Here is a 14,080-nt window from a genome sequence, read left to right on the forward strand (position 1 = left end):
GCGGGGCGTCAGCCGCACTGCGCTATCCTGCAAAGAAGTAAGCCAACAACATCGTGTCCAGTAACGGTGCAGCACAAGTGTAAGCTCTGAAGATCGTTGCAGAAGTCAAGGGGAGTGGGTTGGGTGAAAGAGTGATGGTCAAAGTTCATGACAAGGCTCTAAGCAAGAAGGGCCGACGAGCTTGAGCGCAGCTCCCCTTGTTTCGTGCAGAAGGAATGATGTTACGACTTCAGTAAGACAAATTTCTCGTCTTCTACAATATTCGTACACCAATGCATATCTACTTCTGCTGCTCTTCTTGCTTGTGCATGTTCGCAAGTGCCTCCCTAACAGCCTTGACAGCCTCCCTAGCTTGCCTTCTCTCGACCGCTCCCTCATCAACCTGCGCCTTGCCCTGCTCTTTCGATCGAATGATCAGTCTGACCAGGTCCTCGGTCGATTTCAGCGTTCTACGGCCCTCCTCCCTGACAGTACCTTGCCAGCTCTCTCGCGCACCTTCCCACAGCTTCTGCATACGGCGTAGCGAGAAAGTTAGACCAAGCGCAGCCACGGCGCTTGCCTCGAACACAGAGCAGCTCGAGGAGACGTAGAGTAGCGCGCTGAGAGCGCTGGACAGAGACGTCGTGGACATCGTCTGCAGAATCAGGCGCTGAGCAAGCGCTTGCAGGGGCGGTACATTCGCGGCTACCAGCTCCTCACGCGCCGTTGCTATGTTATCTGACCAAGGTTGTGGCCTCCTCACTTCGGTCGAAAGGTTGGTCGGTTGGTTGTCGAGCGTAGGCGCAGTTTCCGTTGTGGTCACCGGAACATCTTGTAACACAATCTTCGGCAGGTCTTCAGGGAAGCCAGCCTGTGCCATCCGTCCAGCAAGGAAGATGCTGCTCTTCTCTGCGCTGATGAGCCAGCGGCGCTCGATGATCTCTTGCGAGAGCATGGTCACATCGTCGACACGCCAGAAGAGTTTCCACCACGACAGCTTGTGCCAATTGCGTGCAGAGAAGGCTTCGTCCAGCTCGTCGCGGAGTTCTGTGTGGCTCTTCTCAGCCCAGATGTCTAATGCGTTGGTGATAGCTGCCGTGGCCTCGCGGTCAGTGGGTATCGATGCGAAGAGTGCGAGACGCGCTGTGTCTTCCTTGAGAAGTTTTGTTTCGACGTCGTCGACGATCGAGGTTACAAGGTTTTTCAGAGCGGGCTTGATCGGTTCGGTAGGCTGCATGCCGGCAGTGAGCCATTGTGAGATTGTGGGTACGCCGCTTCTGAACCAACCGCGCTCGAAAATTTGTGAATTAGCCACGGATTCGCGGAAGCTTGCGAGCGCTTGTGTGCCGACTTCGACGTTGATTACTGCGCCCTCGGCTTGCGCATCTGTGTCCGCCTCTTCCTGTGGTGCAGGGAGATCTACAGCCACCTTGACCATGTTGCGCATGTCCGCGGCGCTGTCCGATGAGAACCTGCCGAATGCCAACGCGCTGTCGAGTCCTTCGCCTAGGACCAACGTCTTGTGCACTGGGTAAGGCACTGGTGTTCCTCGCGCTGAAGTAGCTTGCAGCTTAGGTATCAGCACCGACTCCTCCGAGCTCTCCGTCGAGACCGTCGTAAGCATGTTCGCTGTGTTGACGTTCAGCGTCGAGACGAGTACCTCCAAATTATGCACTCGCAGGACTCTCGAGGGCGCCGAAAGGACTTTGTATAGCGGCGTCGGTCGGTGCGCATCGTTCTCATCTCCAAACCTGGCCGTTGTCAGCGGTTTTCTTCCATTTTGTGCTTGACATGAGGCGCTCACTTCAGCAGCACAGCTCTCTCGTTGCCATCCCCAGCTTTCTCAAGCTCTTTCTCCCATCCTTCCTCGTTGCCTAGTGGATCCGCAAGAAGAAGGCGCGCAAGTCGCTGGGCGCTAACTTGGCTGTTCAGGCCGAGTACTGCATCTTCCTGTTAGCTATGTCTCCTCACTATATGGAGGGCGAAACCCACCAGCAACTCGCGTAACAGCATCTTGCGCCGCCAGCCCACTGAGTGCCAATTGCAGTCTACTTATGTTGACATAAGTCTCTGCTGCGCCGCTGAGTGCGGACAGCGCATTGTACAGCTCCTTGTTCCGTGGCGGGATGTTGGGGCGCAGGTTTATGGCCGTGGGCGAAACGTGTGTTGATGCGGAGCGGACCCGGAGATTCAATGAGCGTGGTGTTGCATGGCTGCAACGAAGGACAGCGGGGAGGGGTTCAATCGCTCGTCCTTTGGTCAGCGACGTCAATCGCGGCGCAGAGGCCACCCATGGAGGCATCGGGCTTGGAAATGTGCATTGCTGTGGGGGAGAGTTGGCATGCTGAGGTTGATCGATGTCGGTTCATCTCCGGGCCGCTGAAGCTTGGGCCAGTTTACGTAGAGCTCACTTGAAGATGAAAGTATAGCTTGCACTGTGCAAGTAGTAATATATTTTCAATGAAAGGCCGACTCTTCCAGAGCACGGCGCTTAGCTAGCAAATAACTACCGTTCATCGTAAAGTCGTTTCCTCTAGGTCTCGTCGCCGATTCGCACAACGCCAGCATGGTATGTAGGTAGCACTAATATCCACACCAGATCAAACACTGAGAACCAGCGAACCTAGCTTACTCACTCAGCCTCAATAGCCTCTTGAAACCTAGCCTCTCCTTGACCCAGAAGACCTATGTGTATTAGTAATTATAGACAAGGGACTGTTGGAGGTACTCACATGCTGATTCTTCGTGCAACCCTGCCGAGCTCCTTGTCGTTCTCTGCCTCCTTGGTAGCCTTCTCGAGAGCCTGCTCTCGGTGCACCTCCTGAGATTTGCGAACTTCCTCGTGGCTTGGCGGCAGACGCTCGTTCTGCAAATCGACCTTACGGGCGTCTTCGAAGCTGTGGATAGCTTGCTTGATACCCTCCGCACCAAGCATGAGTGTACCCGCCGGCAGACGACCTCCAGACGCTGTCTTCAACTCAGTGACACGCTCAGACTCTTCACGCAACACTTGGAATACGCGAGACAGGCGGCCGATGGCCAGAATCTTGTTCTTGATTGCCCGGCGCTTGAACTCCGTCGAGTCTGGGTCGAGGTTGGCAAGGGGCTGTGGGGAAGATGGTCCGGAAGCCAATGAGCTGGGTGTCTCCTCCTCGAGCTCCTCCTTGGAACATGTGTTCAAAATTGCGATGAGCATGTCCGTGACTGGAGATCGTTAGCTTGCTACATAGAAAGCGTCGACAGTCACTTACTCTTCTCTCCGACGAAAGGCAGAGACCATGTGAAGACATCCATGAAGTTGGGCAACCAGTATGGGTGAGGTGTGCAGTTGAACTGCCTGATGTTCATGACGTTGTTTTCGTACTTGAGGACGGCAGCCTTGTTGTTGTAGACGTCGAGGTAGTTCGGCGCACTAAAGATAGTCATGACACTGGGGAAACCAGTGGTCCTTGTTTTCCTATACATTCGGTATCCAGCATCTTGCGCCTCGTGCGCACGAATAATGGAGAGCAGGTTGTTCTTTTCGAGGAAGGCGCATGCAGCGGGGTACGAGAAGAAGTATGAGCAACCACGGACGTGGTTGTGGATGAAAAAGTCATTTGTCTTTTCCTGACCAAACTCTTCGAGAGGATCGGCCCACAAGATGTCGCACATGAGGCCGTGTGTGGGTGGTTCGCGGAATCGGTCAATCTGGGAAAGTCAGCAACGCTCACATCTGTAAGCGTCTTGACACATACGCTCTTCAGGTCCTCGAGGGTGTGGAGCTCGGGGCTCAATCCTCCGTGTATACACAGGAATTGCTTGTTCATGACAGCGGCGAGAGGAAGCGCGCAGAAAGCTTCCATGCAGGCTTCGTAGACAGCCTCGGAGTACTTGTGCTTGCATTCGAGCTTGAATGTGAAGTAATCGGTCAAATGGCGACATTCATGGTTACCACGGAGCAGCCAAAGCGTGTTGGGGTACCAGATCTTCAGCGACCACAGGTACAAAACGCACTGCAGATGTTAGCATGTATTTGCCACCCATTCATTCCTATCTTACCTCAATACTGAAGTAACCTCGATCGACGTAGTCACCCAAGAACAGGTAGCGTGTCTCTGCTGGGTCTCCACCAACTTCGAAAAGCTTCATCAAATCGTAGTATTGCCCGTGAACATCACCGCAGACTGTGATGGGAGCGTCCATCTCCAGGAGGTTAGGCTCTGACCTCAGAATCTCTGCACCCTTCTTGATGATCCATAGCGCCTGCTGTTCGGTCAAGCGGCCTTCGCGGTAGAAGTGCTGCTTCAAAAATTGGATGTTGGGCTTTGTGCGATCTTGGGGCGAGAAGAATTGTTCATCGGTGGGTGGGTGGAAGGCTGGGGCTTGAACGTCTGAAAGTCACAGCGGGGTCAGCGTCATGTTGCTGGAGGTCCATGTCGCAAGAAACTACTACTAGCTAGAGAGCTTGCAGAGCTTTGGTGGCGAGCATACCTTTGCATACACGCTCTTGAGTGCTCACTTGTGTGCCGTCTTCCATGGTGTGCAGGGTAAAGTCGATTTCAGGGATGGGCTTCTTCTGCTGCACTGCGCGAATTGCATTGTCCATGTACGACTGCTGATCGACATCCTGGTTGTTGTTCTCCATGCTGGGCAAACGGTGCTGGGCTGTTTACCAGGAGCTGTGGGCGTTGGAAGAATGTGGAGGAGAAGGTCGCCAGGCGGTGATAGTGGGGCGGAGATGCGCACGAACCCTGAGAGTGGCGACGGGGCGTAAAACGAAGGCCGAGGCTCGTGGCTTGTGAGTGCTGACCGGCGACGGAAGAATAGATCTAGGGGGGTGTGAAAGTGTGTCGCCTGCTTCGTCGCGTGCTCGCAGTGCGCTGGTGTGCGTATGTAGCTAACCCTATCGCACAGCAGGCATCGAGCTGAGGGGATCAAGCATGCCAAGACGCGGCCACGAGGCTGTCCAATGGGGCAGCCGCCATAGACACATATGACAGCATGTTCGAGGTCGAGTTGTTTTGCATGCCTCTCATTACTTCGTAAGCTGGACGTGTTGTTCGCGATGCAAGTGTCTTAGTCGTTAGTGTTTTACGGCGGCATCTAGCATCATATTGTGTCTTTGACGGATGATTGTGAGTTGGAGGGCAGTCACCAATTCCACGTCTTTCGCACAAGCACGGTTGAGCAGGTCAAGCTATTTGCACGCTTTCTGCTGTCCTAAGAAGATTGTGGCAATTGCCTCGCATTATGAGTGGCTCGTAGTCAACGTTCTATGAACTATGCCTCGTGTCTATTGTGCTTCTGAGCATGATCTTGAGCTCGATTTTTCCCATTTCACGACGGACAGCAAGACAGCAGGAAAACCATCACCATTGCAACGCCGCTTTGACTCTGTCAAAAACTTGCAGATAAGCATAGTCAGTCTCAGGGAACAATTTGTGCGTGTCAGCATATCGGTTCAAGCTTTTGCGCCAACGTTGTTGCGTTTTCGTTGATGTGGGCGTCGACCATCACAAGGCTCTGCGGCACGTCGAAAACCGCCGATGAGACGGTCATGGCACCAAGCAACGAAACAGAAGAGAGACTCGAGGAACTGCTTGATTTCGCAGCATACGCTTGCATGTGTGACTTGCCACGGTGCTGCTGTACTGGCATAACCACCACAGGCCTTGTGAGCAGTGTAGCGAGAGCGTCACGGTTTATCGCAAGGAGAATTAGCTGTTTGATGTGAATGTATCATTTGATTTTGATATATATCTGTACGCAGATGGTACGTATGTGGGTGTCGAGGTTATCACAGAGCTCTACAGAAACAAACAAAAGGGCACACCAGCCATCAAGGCGTGGCATGAACGAAGAATAATATACAACAGGAGTGAACGTGTGTCCAAAGAAGCCCAAGCCGTCTAAGCAAGGGAGCCGACCCAAAGGTATAAACAAGCAGACCAACCGACCCATCTCCGAACCCTAGCCAGGGCGGGTATCCAATCCAAGTCCATGCAATGCGTTTCGTAACCATCACAGCGAAAAAGCGTATAAGAAAGAGACAATCGTCAAGCAATGGATGCATCGCACTTAGTTAAGACGAAGGCCAGAGCCGTGGCGCTTGTGAAGGTGAGCGCGAGGGAAGGTACGCTTAGAGACAGCGGCAGTAATGGCGCCGTCGGTGCAAGCCATACCAGCAGCGAGCTGCTGAGCGACAGCACAGCCGCGGTTGCAGAGACCGAAGGAGCTGGTGCCAATGCAGACAACATCACCGTCGGTGGTGCAGGGAGTGCAGTCCTCGCTGGTGGAAGGAGTGCTAGGAGCGGCAGAGGCAACGGGCGCAGCAGAAGCGACGGGAGCAGCAGAGGTAGCTGGCTCGGTAGCAGCGGGGGCAGACGCAACAGGCGCAGAGGAAGCACCAGGGGCAAAGACACCAGGAACAGAGACAACGGGCGAAGCCGAAGCGACAGGAGCGGCAGAGTAGCCAGGAGCTGAAGAGGCAGCCGGGGCAGAGGCCGCAGGAGCAGAGACAACGGCTGTGGCGGCAGGCTGGGTAGCAGCCGGAGCGGAAGAGCCAGAGCCAGAAGCCTGAGTGGGAGTGCCAATCTGTCCGTTACCAGCACCCATCTGGGTCATGGAAGCGCAGCCAGCACCCGAGAGATCGTCACCAAGGTCGGCACTGGCGCCATCGACAAGAGACTGGCCGGGGTCCGGGTAGTTGAAGTCCTCACCCTCCTTTGTGCTGCAAGAGGTGTCGGGGAGGTTGGCAACGAACATGTCAGGGAGGGCACCGAGTGCAGAGGCGGCGTTGGCAGAGGAGGCAGTGGCGCCGGTCTCACCCACTTGGACAGGAGCGCAGTTCATGTAGAACTCACGGTTTCCGATCTTGTTTAACCAAGTCCATGCGAAAGTGTAAAGGCCATCGGGAATGGATTCAGGCATGGTGACGGGGAAGACAGCGGCACCGGTGCCAGCAGGGTTCTCGGGCAGGTTGCCGGTTACGTTCGAGGGGCAGCCTCCAACAACGCTGTGAATTACCTTCCATTGAGAAGCCTCGGTGGGGTTGGAGTCGGTGGTGAGGGAGAATTGGCATGAGCCTCCACCGTGAACAGCGGAACCAATGAAAGAGACTTCCTTGGTCTCACCAGCATCCCACTGGTTCATCTCGGAGACCTCGTAAACACCGGTGCGCTGCTTACAGGGCCAGTCACCAGGAACGAGCGGAGAGCTGTTGAGCGTGGCCTTGCCGTAAGGGACAGGGTAGTTGAGAGTCATATGCGCCGCAGCGCTGGCAGCAAGTGCCAGAAGGGCGGTAGCCTTGGAGAACATCTTGTTGTTTGAGAGAGTGTATAGAGTCGGGTATCTCTGGTTAACCGCTAGACCTGCTAAACGATTCTGTTGTTTGTAGTGACTGTGTAGTCTGAAGTTGACTGATCGAGTTGTTTCTGTACATAGTCAGTAGAACATTCCTATCGAATTTGGACCATCATGATGGATTGAGGAGATGCTAGGCATGAACAGGAGGCCAGTGTGTAAAAGAGGAGTTGAACTGGGAGGATTTGACTACCCAAAACCCATCCGAAAGAGGAGAGTGAGTACATACGAGGAAGTCTTGAGTGCTGTAAGACAGGCGAGTAAATCAGTGAGACTAGCTCTTCGATAATCAACGTTCAGCTGAGAAGGAATGTGATATCTGCCACAGGCAAGATATGTAAATGAAGAATGAAGCTGGAGAAACTGCTGCGATGAACCTGCGATGTAGAACAAGAAGTGTGCCCCCGGATCCTATATATCCTGATACCCACCATTTTATGCGGGCTGGTCTGTGGCGGTCTGTACGTACAGCAGTCGTGTGCAGGCCGGTAAGGGGACCAGCAGCTGGTGCCACAGCGGATCATGGCCGAAGAGCACAGGCTAATCGACGAGGGATGGCCTCTCATGCAACGACTTATTGAAGGGGTCTTCCGGCTCTGACGCCCGTCATGGTTTAGCGGCAGTGTAACAGCAAGCGGACTGTGAAGACGGCTCAGGTTCTGCAACGCTGGCCAGGTACATCGTGATGCTCATTGGCTCAAAGCCTCTCAGATGGTATTTGTTTCTGAAACAAAGAGCGGACGACGACTCAAGTGGAGAGGCATGGGTGGACGTCGCCTCCTGGCGTCTACCGGCGGGATCCTTGCTCCTAATGACCGGGTTCTGCGTGTGGTCGAATCCGGGCCTATCGATAAGGAGAGCCAGACCGAGTAAGGTCTGGTGTGGAGCGCGATCGCTTCGAAGCTAAATCTCAAACACCACTCTCCGCGATTTCATTCGTTGGGCTGCTCATCTCAGCGCACACGGCTGTCGCGCTCATCGCCAGTCGACAACGAACCAAACTCCGCTCTCGCGACACCTGCGGTGCCTGGGCTGTCGTACAATTCGTGTTACCGCCGTCTTCGTAACGCAGGCGCAAACCTGGCCGCTCAGGGCCGGTACGGTGAGGTTGTGTCACGGCTCGCAGCATGCGTTGCTGCTGCAGGGAAGAGCATGGCAGGAGAGCTAATGCTTGGTGCACCGCCCCTCGGCCTGCGCGTGTGGTCCTTATTTTTGGCTACCATCTCTTTTGCCTCTCGGCTTCATACGAGCCTTGAATATTGATTGCCCCGTATAATCTTCAGTCTCGCCCTCTTGCGATGGCTAGAGGAAAGTCAAAATAGACAACATGAATGATCAGCAGCGGTAGTGAGTTGGCGCGGGTGGCTGCGCTGCAGCGTGGACGACGGATCGCTTGGACGCTCCGGGAAATGCTGGAGAGGTCGCTAGTCAGGGCTGATTGGCCTGCACTTACCGCCTTTAGCATCGTCACCTTGTTTCATCAAAAACAACGCGGCGTGAAGGTTGTGATGATGATTGACCAGAACGACGATCGACTTGGGCGATGACGCGCCCCACCATTAAGGCTTATTTTTGTTGCGGTGGGTCCAGAAGTAATAAGCACTCACGACTAGCGGGGACGACGGGCTGCGCGAAACAAAACATCTTGTCTCCACCAAGAATGTTGAGGATTGTCGCCAATGAAGCTGTGGGTACGTGATGGCAGGTAAAACGCAGCATGTTCGCATGTTGAGATTGGGAGAGACACGCAGAGTCAGCCATGGCAAGCACGACGATGTCGTCTGTACTTGCCTTGACAGTGAGCTCCCAAGCCTTGGCTTTCGCGAGACCAAACATATCTGCACTCGAGTTTTCCTCGCATCTCCACATCTACGAAGCCTTCGAGAAGTCACACCTTCCTTTTCTGCTACCTCGCTTAAGTGCGGCCTTCGACAGTGGAGATTACTCTGAGTCTCTACACCAAAGGTGCTTGCCACATGTCCGCTTGACACAGTCGCTACGTTCCTCCGCAGCGCAGAGCGGCAGAGCGGGACACATACGCTGAAGATCTAGTAAAGTCTTTGATCCTCATCTCCGTTCGTCCACTCGCGAAACAGAGAGGCACTGGCGGACACAATGCGGCAACGTGCGGCAGGCTTAACCGAGCCGTTCCATGATGGTCGGCATCACTCCGTATGTTCACCATGTGAAGGGCGAGTAGATTGAGATATCTCAAATGAGAATGAAATTGAATGCTGTGTCGCTGACGACCACACTGCAGGGCCTTTGCGGAAGGACTCGACCTTCTGATCGAACCAGGTGGACTTCGCTCTGATTCTGACGAACGGTGTCTTCTCGATGCCAATGTGTGCTCGACCATCTCCCCCGCCCACATAACTCCCATATCCGTAGCGTGAGTCTAGACTTTGGAGATGCTTTGCACGACCCTTTCGGTCTAGATACGAAGTACCTTTCATGTCCTGCACGGCGGCGCTCGCGGCGAACAGACTTATGATCGAGGCTATTGAAGTGGGCATCCGTGCCAGATATCGCCCAGGCCGGCGCAGGTATACCATGACTGCAACAAGGAAGTAGGTGAACAGAATACCTTCGGACATAGCAAACATCGGCGTGGAGAGGAAGAGTCGTTGTTCTGTCACCACAGTCCAGCCATTGATGGGAGCTTGGTCTGTTGTTGTCCGTGGAACCGAAAGTTTCTCCTTATTGGTGCCCAGCCAGATTGCAAAAAGCCTCGAGTACGCCTTTCCTAGTTACTTTTGGATGTCATCAAGCGTCGGGGGCCTTTGCGTGGGATCAACGAGCCTGCTGCTATTGCTGTCTCGCAGTGCGAAGTAGTTCATGTAATCTCCCGCACGGCTGTCATTGTGCCACTCGGAGTCCGCGATACCGAACTTGAACAAGTACTTGTTGCTCTGTCTCATAAGGTTGACGGGGTCATTGCTGAAAGTCTGGGACGGGTCTCCGGCAAGATCAAGGATTTTAAGTTCTTTGACCGGCTCTTGCAATCGGCCGTCCTCATCGACCTGGACGGAGGCTGCACCTATGACCAGTCTAGGCTTGCAGCGAACAAAAGCCGCATTGGTATCGATCAAGTCCCTATTTTCAAACGTTCCACATGAACCATTTGGAGCTCTGATCCAGCCCATGACCATGGTAGACATGCATGCATCCTTCCCTGCTTTGGTGGCATTGGCATTTGCATCCAGCAAAAACATAACTTCCGCAGCACTCGGACCACTTTGACAACTTGCATGGAATCTCTTGGGAGCCGCAGTGTCTGAGGGTTCCCAGTGTACAAAGGTAAACCCGTTGCTGGGACATATCGTAGTGGTGTTTGATGAAGTGGTAACGTTGAACTCGAGATGGGGGTCTGCGATGTCGTTGACGATGCGGCCATGGTAGTCAACATCAGCCTTCAGCATGTCGCAGTCTAACTCAGCACCAAAGACTGTCGTCTCTGCTCGGTAGCGGCGGCCTTTTGTGGCATTTGCAGTGGTGGAAGCCATGTACGGGAGGTAAAAACTCTTTTCGTCAGTCCAAGGAGGCAATGGGGTTCCTCTAGTGAAATTTGACTCAGCGACCAGAAACTGGTCTTGAGAGTTGCCGCCACGGAAGGCACCAGAGGCTTCGAAAGACCCAATCTCTTCGTTGCTCTTGGGTACAATACTGCCGTTGATATAAACGAATTTCATCTCGAATGGTGGGTCGAAAACCATCGCGTGCAGCATATCGTTCGTATTCTGGTTGGAAATGCCAGCAAAGGCAATGGCCAAAAGGTTCGCGAGAAGAGCCATGGCGCACACTGCAGCAAGTACGAAATGTTTTGATCTCAGAGCCTTCAACAAGGTGAGCTGAGGAGCAATGAGCTGTAGTTGGCATCGATAGAGTCTTTTGCTTCTGCTTTGCAACCTCGCAGCTGCTCGATCGGTTGCAGCATACATAGCAAACGGTTAATCAGGACCCACATGGGCTCAATAAGCGTTGCCAGTGCAGTGGGGATGTAGTTCTCGAGCAGGTTCTGCACAAGCTTGTTACTCGAAGGGAGCGGTAGGCCATTGACTTGTGCTTTGGCAAAGATGATGGCAAGAGCGATGCCCAGGCCGATAAAGAGGCCCACAAATGGTATAGACATCCAGAGACTGAACTCTTTGGGACGGACGGGTTTCGCAATCTCTCGTGAGGTGTTCTGGCGCTGGGATAGCGTTGTTGGTTGCTGAGCAGTGAAGATAGCATCCGCTGCAGAGCTGATCGCCTCAATACCGGTACGTTGACCGTCATCAACAAGCCGGAACCTCTTCTCTGCCAAAGCTTCCCATACTTCATTGAGCGTGCAACAGTCTAACTCCTCAAAATCAGCGAGCAGAGCATCGTTATCAGCCACAAGGGTCATGACACTTGCGATAGTGCTTGGGTCTGATCGCAGGTTTCGCTTCCGCGTGATGGAGAGGTAGAGTAGCACCGAAGTTGCGATCGAGATAGCTCCGAGCAAGCCCTCCACAATGTACGTGAACACCGGCTCTAAAATGACGGCTTGGATAGTATATTGATGGATTCCAACGATTGCGTCAGAAGTCTCGAAGCCATTACCTAAGATGTCGACCATAGCACGGGCGAAGAGTAACCTGTAAGCATCCGCGTATGACTTGCTAAGGACCTTCCAGTCCAGGTACTCTTCGAGAAGGCAATTACTGACTGCGAGAGCCAGTCCTACCATAGGCTGTACGACACCTCCTCCCTGGGACCCTGTTTGGAAACTAACATTTGTTTGTGCGATCTTCTCCAGATAGTCGGGCATCGAGCTTCCTGGCATAGTGTCGCCTCTGACATTGTAGTTCGATGAGCCTGAGCCAACCTGTTCTTCGAAGGATGTTTGGTTGAAGATGCCACCCTTGAGGGGCTCTTTGGCTCCGATGGGCACTACCTTCAGGGGCGCCTGGGTCAGGGCGTCAACAGTTGCGTTCACCTCCTGTTGGTAGTAGCCTGGATAACAGAAGATTGCGGTAACGTTGTTAGGAGAATCTTCGGCTCGTGCCTTGTTCTTCGCAAAGGCAGCATAGAAGGTTGCGTTTTGGTCTGATGGGCAGCTACTGTCCAGCGACCAATCCGCGAAGCCGTTGTTCCAGTATCCGATGTACATTGCCGTATAGTCCTTCATATTCAATAGTGGTGAGTAGAAGCTGTTGGAGTTTGAACCTTGGGTCAAGTTCCCTGTCAGTCCCAGCGTGACGTTACAGCCTCCACTGCTCTTATACTGGACTGAGGTGCTCCGGCCTCTGCTCTCTCGAATGGCAGGTGCGGACTCACAGTACATATCGAGACTGTACATGGTCGTTGTGGCAGTCCAAGTGGACTGGCTCTCTGATGAGGCACCCTCGTTCGTTGTAGGCCTGAAAGGTGCAAGTGTGTAGTTGCGTGCCATAAAGCCAGGCAAAGTCTCGTTCAGAGTAGCGATCCCATACGTCGATTGCGCGAAGCGCATTGACAGGTTATTTGCTTGTATCTCAGCCGGCATAGAGTACGTCGAAAGCTTGAAAGCAGTATCTGAAGTGCGGGTAATCATTTCCACAGAAAAAATACCCGCCTGCGAGGGTACCAAGCCAAATGTGACTAATAGTACAGGAAGTGACCCCCAGAAGACCGGCCAGTGGCTACGAAAATTAGCCAAAAAGTGGCACATGTTTAAAGACATTACACTTACCGCTTTCTAGCTGCCTTAATCGGAACCAATGGGATGAAGTCAAATGGGTAGTGTAGGAGAAGAGAGTCTCTGCCAAGAGCACCGTCTTCCTTACTCAACTGATAGTAAGGCTCCATTCTCTTCGTTTCCAGGTCGATCCAAGCCCAGTATATGCTGAACAGCACAGCGATCACAGTAGGAAGATACAAATAGAGGAATTGTTGACGAAAAGGAAGTTCGCCGATCTTGGGCGCGAAGAGCACGCCTCCGTCATGCTGGCTTTTGACGAGAAAGACCTGGAGAATAGCAATGAGCCCCCAACAAACCAGGATCGTCAGTATCAGTACTGGGGAGCGAAGAGCAGGTGGCTTCCAGGTCTTTGATGCTATATGGCGTCAATTGCGGATCGATCGCTACTTTCCGATAAAGCAAACTCACGAGACGCTCCGTCATGGCTTCCTGTAGACACAGACCCAATCTCAACATTTGGCGACTTGACGCTGTCGTCAACACTTGAGCGTGCAACTGGTGCGACACGATTCATAACTAAAATCCGAACCGAAAACAAAGGCGAAAGAGAAGGAGAACAGAAACAACAACAGAAATATGAGGCTGGACCGCATCACATTGCATGTTGGCGGATACTTAACAGCAGTGTGGTATGGGTGTAACCGCCGTACCTGCAGGCTAACCGCTGCTACGCCGCACGCTCCAATCAATTCTGCGACCTAGAAGTCTCAAAACACTAGGTTGCAAGAAGACCACTGTATTGGAACCCGAACCGCGCCCGTATCTAGAAGAACTCCATGGATCACCGTGTATATTTGGAGAGGATCCTGGGGGTCTGCAGTGCCCAGAAGAGCTACTATGCTGGTGCACAATTCATGAGTAGGTCACCTGAAGCTCGTTGCTGCAGAGCCATGACGAAAGTGTTGCGCGAACACGAAATCAGATCAAAAGAAAACAATCGATAGAATCAAGAAGAAAGACCTGCTTGGCGCAAATGGTGATGGATGTGATGTTGGGTTATGGTGCTGAGTCTCGAAGAAGGTGAAAGGGAGCAGCCGCAACCGCGCCCGA

At 53.3% G+C, this 14,080-nt stretch overlaps 4 protein-coding genes across 4 annotated transcripts; all 4 read right to left on the minus strand.

Annotated features, from left to right (window-relative positions):
- Nucleotides 1–216: 216 nt before the first annotated feature.
- Nucleotides 217–2,297, minus strand: BU25DRAFT_370005 (uncharacterized protein). The gene is made up of 3 exons (XM_033703941.1): nt 1,972–2,297; nt 1,784–1,919; nt 217–1,730 (listed from the first exon to the last, which is right to left on the minus strand). Exons 1-3 carry the CDS (start codon nt 2,279–2,281, stop codon nt 281–283), a joined length of 1,896 nt encoding a protein of 631 aa, XP_033560491.1. The 5' UTR covers nt 2,282–2,297; the 3' UTR covers nt 217–280.
- Nucleotides 2,298–2,707: 410 nt separating this feature from the next.
- Nucleotides 2,708–4,606, minus strand: BU25DRAFT_432123 (calcineurin A CNA1; the record flags this gene model as incomplete). Its single annotated transcript, XM_033708697.1, has 5 exons — nt 2,708–3,183; nt 3,231–3,669; nt 3,717–3,974; nt 4,021–4,352; nt 4,453–4,606. 5 exons carry the CDS (start codon nt 4,604–4,606, stop codon nt 2,708–2,710), a joined length of 1,659 nt encoding a protein of 552 aa, XP_033560492.1.
- Nucleotides 4,607–6,039: 1,433 nt separating this feature from the next.
- On the minus strand, nt 6,040–7,278 carry BU25DRAFT_422491 (lytic polysaccharide monooxygenase; the record flags this gene model as incomplete). The annotated part of the gene is made up of 1 exon (XM_033708155.1): nt 6,040–7,278. The coding sequence occupies one exon, from the start codon at nt 7,276–7,278 to the stop codon at nt 6,040–6,042; it is 1,239 nt and encodes a 412-aa protein (XP_033560493.1).
- Nucleotides 7,279–9,890: 2,612 nt separating this feature from the next.
- Nucleotides 9,891–14,037, minus strand: BU25DRAFT_471860 (uncharacterized protein). The gene is made up of 4 exons (XM_033710830.1): nt 13,439–14,037; nt 13,022–13,385; nt 11,272–12,971; nt 9,891–11,239 (listed from the first exon to the last, which is right to left on the minus strand). Exons 1-4 carry the CDS (start codon nt 13,542–13,544, stop codon nt 10,074–10,076), a joined length of 3,336 nt encoding a protein of 1,111 aa, XP_033560494.1. The 5' UTR covers nt 13,545–14,037; the 3' UTR covers nt 9,891–10,073.
- Nucleotides 14,038–14,080: the final 43 nt, after the last annotated feature.

Source organism: Macroventuria anomochaeta (genome assembly GCF_010093625.1).
Source record: "Macroventuria anomochaeta strain CBS 525.71 unplaced genomic scaffold BU25scaffold_21, whole genome shotgun sequence".
NCBI lineage: Eukaryota > Fungi > Ascomycota > Dothideomycetes > Pleosporales > Didymellaceae > Macroventuria > Macroventuria anomochaeta.